We start from the raw sequence: 12986 nt of genomic DNA, 5'->3' as shown, positions 1-12986 counted from the left end.
AGTTTTGATTTTTTGTGTCTGTCCCATGTCTCTATAATTCACACACTCTTGTGTGTACTTTACACACCCTGCACAGAAGAGATCCCTCCAGATCCCTTCTACCACTTCCCTAAAACTCTTCAAAGGAATCAGGTTTTCCCTATGCCACCTATTCCCCTTCTTACCTCCCTTCTCCTCCCCACACCTTGCCTTCAAGTTCCTTTAACATCCATCCATAACTTTTTCTGGCTGGACAAAGCAAATATAATAAGTTTTGTTCAAACCTACATATACTACTGCCTGCCAGGCCTCTGCAGCTTGTAATTATGAGAATTGAGTTATTCCTTCACTTCCCTTTAGTGATGGACCCAAAACAGTCTCTCTTCTGTACCCTGCCAGCAATTTTCTCTAAATTGCTTGGAACATATTAACTTGGAGCAGGCTGGCACTCAGCTAAAGCAGGATGAAATGGTCCAACAGGCTCAAGATTTGTTGGGGATGAGGACAAGACATGTAATTGTGTAAACCTAATTTCCAGAGGAAGGCAAGTTAAAAACCTCACTGAAAAGTACAGAGTTTCCACAAAATAGCTTTTGGATATCACTGTGCACTCCCTGTCTGTTCTCTGAAAATGGAGACTCATAAGAACAGGAGGTTTTGTGAAAAAAAAAAAAAACCCACTTTTCATAGTCTGTGAAAATTAGTATGCCTTCTGCATACAGCTGCAGTGAGGCACTGGAAAGAACTGGTTTGGTGTATCCATGTCTCCTTTTTCTTTAGTAAATAAAATGAAATGAAAAGATTTATGCAGGGAAAGAAAACTCAGGACAGTTATTTAAATAAACTGATATCAGTTGTTTTATATCATCTGAAGAAAACAACAAAAAATCTGAAACAAAAGAGAGCCTCAGTGAAAATAAAAAAAGAGACAAATATCCTTTTGAATATGGCATTTACTTGCAATAGGAAATGTTATAAATGTATCAAAGCACTCTACAGGAATGACCATTGCATGTCATAAGTTACAGGAGAAAGCCACATTGTGGCAGGTACAGAATTTTGTTTCAGAAGATCCCATATGTGCTTTTTGGAGTGTGCATAAAATTTATATGCTGCTGTGAAAGTTGTACTTGGATGATGGGTTTTTTCTTACTGTAGGTTTTGTTTTGGCCTGTGACACTGAAATGCAGCTTGGCAATTTTGTCACATCTGTTTTGTGGCTCAATCTTGTGTGCAATAATATAACAAAATATGGGAAAAAATAATGCATGAAAACAGGAGTGATAGAGAGCTCTCTAACTAGTTCTGATTTAAACCTCATTTAAATCAGCAACCAAGAGAAAAGAAACCAACTAATTTTGGTATGCCTCACCTGTGCAAATCAAAATGACTCAGATCTGACCCTGCTTGGGTGCTGTGTCAATAACTATATTATTGCTGTCTTCTATGGCTTTAATTGCCAAAAAATGCCTCCTTTGGAAGTGAAAACTAGAGGAACACTTTCTTTTTTTTTAATGTTGTCCCTTGAAGTTCATTGATTTGATCCTCACTAAGAGTGAAGTGGTAAAACTAATTCAAGTGTAGACATCTACAAGATAGGTGGGACAATATGATTCAACAGATGAAGCTCTCCAAATGCACTCAGCTTTCCTTTGGAATGGTTCCAAATGCTGGGAGTCATTTTTAATGAAGGTTTCATGTTCCTTCTGCAGAAATGTGTCTGCTGCCAGGTTTATGAGAAAGCTTTTGGGCTGCTCTGCAGCCTGCTTGGTTTTAGGCAGTTTTTGGTGTGTGTAATAGATACTGGAATTTCACTTAAAAGCAAAGAAACATTGAAATTCCATTTTATCAGTTTTTCCAGCTGTCTTCACTACAGACAACCAATAGAATAGTAAATAATTTATGTGGAGTCTAATAAATTTTAAAAGAAGATGGGAAAAAAAAATTGTAGGACACAATTGTTTCTGAAGTCCTTGCAGATCTTCTTCTAAAACCTGTCAGTGACTCAGACTAAAACAGGAAAGGGAAGTTGATAATATTCACTGTGCTGCCAAGAATCGCAAGTTAAACACATTTTTAAAATTATTTCGGAAAATTTTCAGGTCTAAAATTGGCCACATGACAACAAAAAGATGCTCAGACTTACACTAAAGTGTGACTTTCAGACTGACACATTAATTAGATAGCAAAAATCAATTTAGATGTTTAGATGTGATAATTTATCAGAAATACTTTAGGTACTTTTCCCATGAGAACCTCACGAGAGACAATCCCTATTTAAACCCTTTGCAGATATACTTGGACAATGGATGACTCTTAATCACCTGACATCTTTTTTCCAGTAGAACTACTTGTAATTAGGTAGGAACCATGTCAGCAATTATGAACTGTATGACTGAATTCTTCACATTTCTTTTGACAGTATCTTTGGAGCCACAGTATTAAATTGGCCCAAAGACAATGCAAAAAAGGCATTATAAGCATGTTATGTCACAGTTCTGCATTTATTCTGCTCCCAGAAGAACAGTCTCTCTTCCTCCCTCATGTTGTAAGTCATTCATAAATCAAGTTTCTGTAGAATAAAAACAATCATTTCAAAATGTGTTAGTGAAAAATAAAGCCAGAAATTAACATTAAGCATAACACAATTCAGAGTCTGTTAGGGAAGGGAAAAAATTACAGTTTGACTGATTTTCTGACTTTTTTTTTTTTTTTGCCAGGAAGAGAGGTGAGACTTTGTATGCCAAAATTTATACTGTCCATAGAAGCTTGCTCTGTCTTGTAAGGGAACCAATCATTGTATATCTTTTATTTGTGGTAGAAAAAAAGGGTTTATTTTCTTTATTTTTGGTCTGGTTGACCAAAGTCCTTGTCCATAAAGTTTGTGTGGGGTCTCACCTATTCACGGGTTGACACAAAGACCCCCTCTTGTCATGTCATGCCCTTGTAAATAGTCTCCCTCCATCTTTCTTGGACTTCTGAGCTATTTCTGTAACTTTGGGCAGTGATGGATTGAGTGCAGCTGTGACCTGCATGTGAGAAGAAAGCCTGGACAGTCCATGGCCAGCCTGGAGTGCTGATGGGCAGTGAAAGCAGCGTCCTCCAAGCCAAGTACATTGATCATCTCACAGCCAATGGCAGCATTCCAGAGTTTTAGGATGCAGGCCTGTTTTCAGTGGTATTTCCCAGGCTGTGTGGAATTCAGTTCAGATTTTGAATATCTAAGGCATAGATTTTTTGTTGCATTCATTGGGAGTGGCCCACTTTAAAAGCATAGACAATTGGAAAGAGCTGAGAGGGAGGCAATAAGGCTGACAAAAGTGTGATCTATTAAATCTCTTTAGATTCAAATGAGTGAGGTGAATCATGGAGACAGCACTGAGTGCTTTTTGCCTATGATATTTTTTGAAATGGCATAAAATTCATACATTTTGAGATGCATTTTTAAATGGCATAAAATGCAATTAAGTAATTCATTTTAAGAAAAATTGGTGACAAATGTGTCCTTATCCATTTTAAAATCTTCCCATTTGAATGGGAAAATGCATTAAACCTTATGGCTGCAATATAGCTAATAGAACCAGGAAGCAAAGAACAAAAAATTAAAAAAAAAAATTACAATTTAAAAGTCCCACTAGGAATATTAATGAGGCAGGATTACACACAAAAGATGTGCAGTTTTCCTCAACTCTCTTCAAATCATAGTTACAGTGCTCATTTTAGTTTTAAAAGCTTTTGCTTTTAGTCTGTAAATCAATTATGTCTTGAATGGTGGTGCTTATGGAAGGTGCTGTATATGAATATTTAGAATGTCTTTAGTCCTGCAATTTGTGATGGGACTGACTTCAGTTATCTGCATGTGATACAGAGATTTGGGGTCAAAAATAGTATTGCTCTGTGTATTAGGGAATAGTTGATCTTTTTTGGAACTAGGCTATTTCTTCCATTTGCTGTATTATTTTCACCTGGGGCTTCCTGGGACAGCCATGGCAGCTTTGGTGCTTTGCAAGATGATTTGAGTATGAAATACTCTGATCTGAAGGGGATTTAGCCTCATGGTTCTAGGAAAACTTGAATCCATTTCAGGTGCAGGAATCACTCTGAGAAATTCCTTTGCTCAGGTTATTCCCCAAGTCCAGGTTTTCCTGTGCTGCTTTGATTTTGAGTCAGTATTAAAAGGCTTTTGGTGCATAATGAAAGGACTGAGGAGAAAGTTTAATGTACACAGTGTTAAACTTCAGATGCCTTTACTGCCCCATGAAAACCACACATCAAGATTATGTACTGCTCAGACGGTTTCACTGCAAGCTCATTTAGGCTTCTTTCCAAAATAAACTGTCAGTTTAAATCTCTCTCCATACATGCATTAAATTCATACTGTTTCATAAAACAACAGTACAAAGGATGTTATTGACAGTTCTGCTCTTGAATTCAGCAAAGCTAAAATGAAACACTGGGTAGAAATTCAGGGTTGTTTGCAGAAAGATGTTGCTCAGCCCTTGCTGCTAGGCATAGCTTTTAGTTTATGATCCTTGCCATTTCTCAAGAAGTGTTAGGGCTATAACTGCACCTGATTAAAAAGAAAAACTGTGCATCAATGCACCATAAAGCAGTGCCCTGGGAGGCCCCAAGCAGCTATGAACCCTGTGAACAGTTTTAGTAGGGGTTTGCATCTAAGAGAATATGACACAAAATCTCACATTTGCTTAATCACCTTAAAACTTGCAATACAAAGAAACCAGCAGGTAAATTAAAACTATTGTTCCATATGTTTTTAACTTGTTCTAAGGTCAAATTAAATTAAGTGAAAACACAGTGCTGATGTTTGAAGATATGAACCCATAATAACATTGCCCTTCACTTGTGCTGCAAAAGTAATTTTCTTAATATGATAAAATATAAAGTATTCTCATTTGCTTGTTGCTGTTGTTACATCAGATTTTCCTGCTTAGTCGCCTATAAAGCTTGGTAAATTTAGCAGTGGTCTCATTATGTGCAATCATGTAATTTGGTTCATCATGTGGAAGCTGCTATTTGAAGCTGACTGTTCAATGTGCCTAATTTCAGTTGCACTTTTAAACCTACACATTCTGAAAGTGTGGCCCAGGAATCACCTGAGGACTGAGAGAACCTGGGTTATCTGTGGTTCAGACTTTCAGGGGCCTCAGGGTTGCATCTCTTGTAGCAACCTCTGCACAGCTTGATTCAGTGTATTAAAATATGACAAGCATCATAGAGCACCAAATTTGGGGCTGTTTCTGGATGATGTGCTGAGTCATAAAAAGCAAATTGTGAACCACTGCCAAAACCATACCAAGAAAATACTTACCCTATTAAAAAAAGCCAATGGTGTGCAAAGGGCGGTATGAACACAAGTTTGATTTCTGTTGTTAAAGGTAAAACAGATTTCCTGTGTATATTAATATAAAATCACATCTGCATCTACATTAACACTTAGTTAAAAGCAGGAGTGCATGTTGTGTTTTGGTGTTTCGGGGTTTTTTTTGTTGGTTTGGGGTTTTTCTAGACAAGCTTTCCAGTTGTTCCTACTTGCTGCGTGCTGGTTCATGATGCAGAGAAATCTTAGCTAGCACAGATGGGATTCCTGTCAGATTAAATAGATGATGCACTCTGGGAGCACTTCATGTATTCCACCCCTTAATTGGTTTTGAGACTATGGAACCAGGCTCGAGCTCTTCAGAAGTAACCCCACCAAAAACATGTGTCGTGCAAATATCAGGTCCATTGTACCAGCTGCTTCATTTCTATTTGTGTTATTTGCTACAGAACGTTTTCAAAGCAGTGAAGGAACAAATAATTTTTGCATGAAAACGATTTTGTGTGTTTTCCACATGTGATAAGGATTTCTGCATTATGTCAAATGTTCATTAAATACATTCATATTATCTCATAGGAGCAGGTAATAATGTCCTCTTCATGAATTATTATGAGGAGTCACTTGAACTGCTTAAAGTCTTCTTTTTTCATTCTTACCAAACCACCATTTTAAGTAAATGACTTCTTATCATTCTCTGTTTAACACATGTCACAGGTTCATAATGCCATAATTCATTGCTGATTTGCCTTCTGCATTTCTATTTTGAACGTGACAGGAAGATCTGATGTACAGGAATAGGGAAAAATTTCATTAAACAGGTCTTTTTCAATGTTGGCTTTATCTCATGAATTACAATATCCTGTTGATGAGAAATGTGATATTTTATTATTGGTGCTGCAGCAAACCAAAAATGTTTTGAACTGCCAAGGAAAGGAAAATCTGTCAGGCATATTCTTGCAATAATCACCAGTACTGGAGGATTAAACTCCAAGAGTGTGTGCTCACGTACATTTAAGAACACTTTTAAAATTGCTTCTAGTTCTATAAACTTATATTGCATTTTCACTGTGTATTCTAACAGTAAATTTAAGCTTCTTAATCTTCAGGGTGAGATGTTTTTGTGATGAATTCTGCACCATAACTAAGGTTAGATACAATCCTGTGGTTTGAGTTCTGCACCAGAACTTTGTTAGCAGGTTTGGAGTGCAGGGTCTTGCTGCATAGAGAAACTAGGATGTGAATTCGGTACTCATGGAGAAAAAGGATCTCTCATTTCACATTCTCCAAGGTCCAATTTAGAAAGAAAAGGGAAAACAGATATAACAATGTAAAAATATCTATAGGATAATTCTTAAAATGGGGTGCAGTTCTAAATAGTGCACTGCTTTTGTGCACAAATAATTAATTATTGAGTATGGAGATTTTTGAAGGGATTTTGAATGAGTTAGAGATGGGATTTCTCAGTTGTTTTTGATGATATGATTTATTGGTCTTTTCTATGTAGGAAAGGTGAGTTCACCTCACATCTTTATGGTTTAGAAGGTTACAAGACTCCTAGTTATAAGACCTTTTAAGGATTTATTGATTAATAAAGCACTGTTAATAAGGATATTTATGTTTTTGACCTAATCCTTAAATATTTCATCTTATGGACAGTGTAAGCTGTAAGCTTTCTTAGCCAATCATGTTATGACACACAAACTACAGTACTGCATTCTAAACTCCTTGTTTACCTCATATTTATGTTTTTGACCTAATCCTTAAATATTTCATCTTATGGACTCATGTTACAGTGTAAGCTGTAAGCTTTCTTAGCCAATCATGTTATGACACACAAACTACAGTACTGCATTCTAAACTCCTTGTTTACCTCCGTAACTACTTTTATTTTTTCTATATCTTAAACTCTAAAACTCTAAACTTTCTTCTTAAAGTATCTCTGCTTTAAACTACAAATCTACCTTCTCACTTCTAGCACCTAAGTTTGGAAACTTTTTCCAAGGTTTCAAATTAAATCCTGTGTTTAATTCTAAGCTTTGGCTTACAGGCCCAAAGATCTGAGAATTCCTTACATTTCAGATTCCAACAATTGAGTATCAATTTAAGGGAAATAACAGGATCTTACATATGAATTGAGAGATATAGATACCTTAAGCTCATTTGCTTTTTTAAAAATAATTGTTTTATAAAATGTTATCAAACCTAATTCACTAAAATCAATATCAATCTAATTTTACAGTGGCCTTAAACTTCCAAACACCGGGCACACACATGGAATTGCAAGATGGAAAATTCCTGGACAATGGCGGTTGTGGCTACGTGCTGAAACCTGAATTCTTGAGGGATCGCAACACCACATTCACACCCCGAAATGTGGGACCATACAGCAGACCCATGTCTCTGTCAATAAGGGTAAGATTACTGAAGTGTTGCTTTGTTCCATAAAAATCTGAAAACAAAGGTTAGGTAGTTCACATTCAATTGTTATCTATTTTTTTTCCCATTTTATTCCTATTCCTGTTCTTTGGGAATTAATGTTTTCAACAACAAAGGTAAAACTCTCGTATAGTATCAACTGCTGCTTGGGTGCTTTCCAATCTGTAGCTCACTTATGTTTGTTAAAAATATGTAAAAGTTTAGAGCCTCTAAGAGTCTGTAAAAATACAGGATTTTTCATGATGTTGTATAAAGAAATATGAATAATGGAGCTGACAAATGGACCAGTTAATTGTGCTTGTGGAAACCGAACTGAAAACACAGAAATCAAATGTGCACTTTGGGTGTTATTTCTTTCAATATCAATAATACCACGTGTACTATTATAATGCTAATTGACAGATGAAAATTTTTAAAGATAAGATAGGAAGCTTTATACTTCTTTTAAGTCTCATTATCTTTCTATGCATATATTAAAGACTATTTATAATCCTAAAATGGTATAAATAAGTGTGAAAGGAGGGATGAATTAATAAGCCTTTGAATTATTTCTACTTCTCCCAAATTATAATGTGATTTACATCCCAAAAATACTGGAAACACATGTAATTTACAAATAAATGGTTAGAAAAGCCTTTTTCTTTTGAGATCAAGTAGATTTGTTATAATTGTTCACTAATTAGAAAACTCCCTTTTCCCAATGAAAAAGTAATATTTCTGATTACAAAGAATACCACTGGCATAAATGCTATTTAATTAGCATATAATTAGTGTGTAATTGCTATTTTGTTTCTTTCAGAGTAAAAAATAGTAGAGATAAAACAATAGTTAGTGACAATTATAAAATACTTACATAATGCACGCACCTAATCAAGAACATTTTAGTGTCCTGACAGTGAGCATACCAATCGTGAAAAGACATTGCTGGATGATTTCAGGCAGCCAGGCAAATGCATCACTTATTTTAGCCCTAATTTGGATGAAGCTGGAATTAGGATGAGGAGAAACCCTGAATTGTAATGCAGGAGACAGACAAAATCATTGTCAATGCAAAGGAAGTGTCTGAGCTTGGAAGGAGCTGGAGAAGAGAAGGGCAGTGTTTTAGACTGAGGACTTTAGACTGAGACTACAGGCTGCTAGAGGAGCAATGGCATCCCACTGGCTGAAGGGCACAGACAGCCTCATTCATAGTCAGCAGCAAAAACCAGGAAATGGTGGTTGAAGACAAAAGGATTTGGGAGCAGGAGTCAAAGGAAAAGCAGCTTCTGCTGGAAAAGTTACTAACTGGATGAATGGAGAAATGACTTAACAGAAAGCAAAGATATAAAACAACAAGGGGGCAAATCTCTCAGAATGAAGGAATGAAGAACAGAAAAGTCACATAGGGCCTGATTTTACTGAATTCTTTATCCTCAACCTGATGTGCCACAATTCCCATCAAGAGGCATAGAGCTTTTGAAGCAGAAATAGAGATATTCAAGGTGCTTCATAGTCTTCTCAACCTAACAATTTTTACACCTCTCTGCATCACCTTGGGGAAGCAGAAATAGAGATATTCAAGGTGCTTCATAGTCTTCTCAATTTTTACACCTCTCTACATCACCTTGGATCTTAAAAATGGATGGGATTTATGGATTTGGGTCATAGTGTGCTTAAAAGAACTCACTCTTCCCACCCCAGGGGAGACTTAGACTGGCTCTAGCAATGGGTCAATAATTGTTTAAAATATGATATCAGTTTTATATATATATTTATAAAGAAGGTGGTGAAACACTGGCACAGGCAGCCCAGAGAGGTTGTATGTGTCCCATCCCTATAACCATTCAAGGTCAGTTTGGACTGGGCTTAGAGCAATCTGATCGAATTAAAAATGTTCCTAAATATATAAATGCTCCTGTGTATATATATATATGTATATATATATATATATATGTAAATATATCCTAATGTATATTATATATATACCACAATATTTCTAAAAAATTATCAACAAATTAAGTTAAATGGAATCCATATTCTTGATTCCATTGTATTTAATATGTCTTTAATACACCAGCTCATGACTGGTATATACTTAAAGTAATTTCTTATGAAAGTCATTTCTATTATGGCTACTATATCGCTGTGGTGAATAGTTCATTCTTACAGTTATTTCAACACAACTTTAATTTTCCAGCTGATCAGTGGCCACCAGTTACCACCCAGTGCCATGTCGAAGACCAACAAAGCTGACCCCCTGGTGGAGATAGAAATCTATGGTGTGCCAGAGGATCAAACAAAAAAGAGATCTAGTGTTGTAAAAAGCAATGGTGAGCATCACTCTGATTCTCTTGGCTGTGAACAAAGCACAACAACATTTCATAAGGAGTCACCAACTCTGCACCCCAAGGAGTTGTTACAGAAAATGCAATTATCTCTCTCTAGACTAGTGTCTCCCAGCACAAAATCTGTAGCAGAAGTTCATTCTGTGTGCCATTTTTCTAGACTGGTAGATTAAGGAAGCAAAAACTCCTAGCTGGGAGCACTCTCCCTCTCTAAAGGAAGATGGAATTTTTTTTGCACACTGCTGTGGGCTCATCCTGGACAGCAGCTCAGCCCCACAGAGCTGCTTGCCTGCTCTCCCCTAGCTGGATGGGAAAAGGGCTGGATGGGCCAAAATGAGAAAACCCATGGATTGGAAAGACAGTTTAATAGGTAAAGAAAAAGCTGCTTCAGACATAAACAAAACGAAGTAAGGAATTCATTTACCACTTCCCATGGCAGGCAGGTGTAGAGCCACCCCCAGGGAAACAAGGCTTAAGACAGACACTGGAACCCTGGCTGCTCTCCCTCCCTCCTTCCCCCCACTGTAAGCATACCACCATGGCTAAGGGACATCCCTTTGCTCAGCTGGGGTCATCTGTCCCACCTGTGTCTCCTCCCAGCTTCCTGGGTACCCCCAGCCCCCTCACTGGGATGGGGTGGCTGCTTTGTAGAGTGAGAAAGACAGAAATCTCAACACTGTGTAAGCCCTGCTCAGCAATAGCTCAAACTGCTGTGTAATCGCACTGTTTGGGTCAAAAATCCAAAATGCAGCACATTGGGGTTGATATGAAAAATATTAATCCTCTCCCAGCCTAAACCAACAGACAAACTGGTGAATTTAGACTTTTTTTCTTAAGCAATTACTGTAACTTCATCACTTGTCTCATTTGAAGTTTCTAGTAGGAGTAATCCCTTAATTGCTTGACAGGTGAAGTGTGTACTCTTTGTAGCTGTCTTTGAGCACTCCCTTATCTTTATAATATAGATCTTCTTGATGTCTCAGACTACAAGTTCCCTGTGATCTCCCTTTTTCTGTACCTCTGTCTCCTATTCTTCCTTTTTCTTTCTTTTAGATGGCTGCTGTTTTAAATCAGCCCATGAATTTCTTTTCTCTGTGTGAACATTGCTAAAGACAAAGTAACCCCTTTTGTTCCACATTCTTTTTTTGTATTTCTAGCCAAGTGAGTGTTTTACTACCTGAATTTATTTATTTCCAGCACTGTGAAAGCAGAAATTTTGGCAAAAGCATGAAACTAGTATGGCTATAGGAAAATTTAGGTTGAGCAGAAGTTCTTAACCTGGCTATCCTTGGCCCATTTTGTTCCCTTTTAAGGGATGACACCAACTTTTCTTAGGCTTTTGCACCATCTTGTTATTTATTTAAATGGGCACAGATATCTAGGAAAAAAGAATGACTCTTTACCAGTTCAGACTAGCGAGAGCAGGTACAGTAATTCAGTTACTGAGTAAAAAGAAAAGAAGTTGAATTTTAATCCTGCTTCTTTTCTCTTTTCATTAGCTTTGTGCCCTAAATGGAATGAAACCTTCTCTTTCAACATCCAAGTTCCAGAGCTGGCAATGATACGCTTCTGTGTGGAGGATGAGGTGTCTCTGGTCAACAAAGAATTCCTTGGCCAATACACTTTACCTGTGATGAGCCTGAATACAGGTAATCCCTTTATGTGAACCACCTGTAACAGCCCAAAGTAATCTGCAACATTGCAAGCTTTTATTGTTACTGTAGCATTGAGAGAATACGGCATCATGCCTGTTTTCTAGAGGATGACTTTGTAACTAAATGAATACATGGCATTCTGGTTTTTGAAATAATTGTATTCTCTGAATGCAAATCCATGATGTTGAAACACAAGCAATATTAATGACAGGTGATAAATCTCACTGCAGTATTCCATTCCAGATGGAAACTGCTCAGGTGGTATTTTAATTCATTGCAAGAAGTGGGACTAGTCAGAACTGCTATGAAGGCAACAGTTTTCTGCACTTCCTACTCAGATAAGTTCAAAACCCAATACCAAATTAAAACAAAACAAACCACCACAACTCCCTCAGGTAACCTATCTGCAGCTTTTCAGAGTGGAGAACAATGGTTATAAACTAGACAAAACATGGTATTTTTCTTGCTGGGGTTTCTTTTGTTAAGCCAGTAAAGTTCCTGGAACCTTTGTAGTGAATAGGCTGCACATAAAGAGCAGATGCAGAAGTCAATAGGCCAAGGAGAAAGGCTTATGTAAAATGGCTGTTTACTACACTGGCTTTCCAAAGCTATTTCTGACAAAACAAACAGCTTTTATTAGTGAATAAAGATGGGAAAGCAAAACATTGGAGCTGGCAACAGGCACTGAGCTATTTTATTAAGCTTAACAGGATTTTAAATGGCTTTTTTTCCCCTCATGTTTAGAAGTTGTAAAGCTGCTTGTGATTCTTAGTTGAGGTTGAGGAGTTATACAAGAACAAAGGCATTAATCTTAGAGCTCAGTTGTTTTTCTACAACATAAACTTTTACACTAATAACCTTTTACTTTCTTTTTATTTGTATACTTCTGGATAATGAAGAAAACTCAACACACCAACTTACAATGTCTGAGACAAATTCAAATATCAGGCAGTGCTGCTTACAAGTGCTTGTAAAATTATTAAGGCTAATTGAGGCTCTTTAGATACAAATTTTCAGTGTGGCTTAATGTCTCCATAGGATTAATTTTGGTCAAAAATGAGGTATTCATATTTTGGAAAAGTAAGAGCAGTAGATTTTTGAGGAAATATTTCCAGTGGAGTAATTCAAAATGCTAGGGAATGAGTTTAGGTACAAAAACTATAACTGATGCCAAACAAATTGCCCCAATAATCACTTAACACAACATAAAAAAAAAGTAATTTGCCATCAGGATGCCCAGCCTTGTTGCAAGCA

At 36.9% G+C, this 12986-nt stretch overlaps 1 protein-coding gene across 1 annotated transcript in view; it reads left to right on the top strand.

The window, feature by feature from the left end:
- PLCZ1 (phospholipase C zeta 1) overlaps nucleotides 1–12986 on the top strand; it is a 44338-nt gene that overhangs the window by 29141 nt on the left and 2211 nt on the right. The window contains exons 10-12 of the mRNA XM_041484501.1: nucleotides 7557–7729; nucleotides 9930–10062; nucleotides 11577–11726. Coding sequence (XP_041340435.1) covers nucleotides 7557–7729; nucleotides 9930–10062; nucleotides 11577–11726 — 456 coding nt within the window. The remainder of the gene's footprint in view (nucleotides 1–7556; nucleotides 7730–9929; nucleotides 10063–11576; nucleotides 11727–12986) is intronic.

This window comes from Pyrgilauda ruficollis, unplaced genomic scaffold (assembly GCF_017590135.1).
Source record: "Pyrgilauda ruficollis isolate IOZ18807 unplaced genomic scaffold, ASM1759013v1 scaffold66, whole genome shotgun sequence".
NCBI lineage: Eukaryota > Metazoa > Chordata > Aves > Passeriformes > Passeridae > Pyrgilauda > Pyrgilauda ruficollis.
This window is presented reverse-complemented; position numbering and strand designations above follow the sequence as displayed.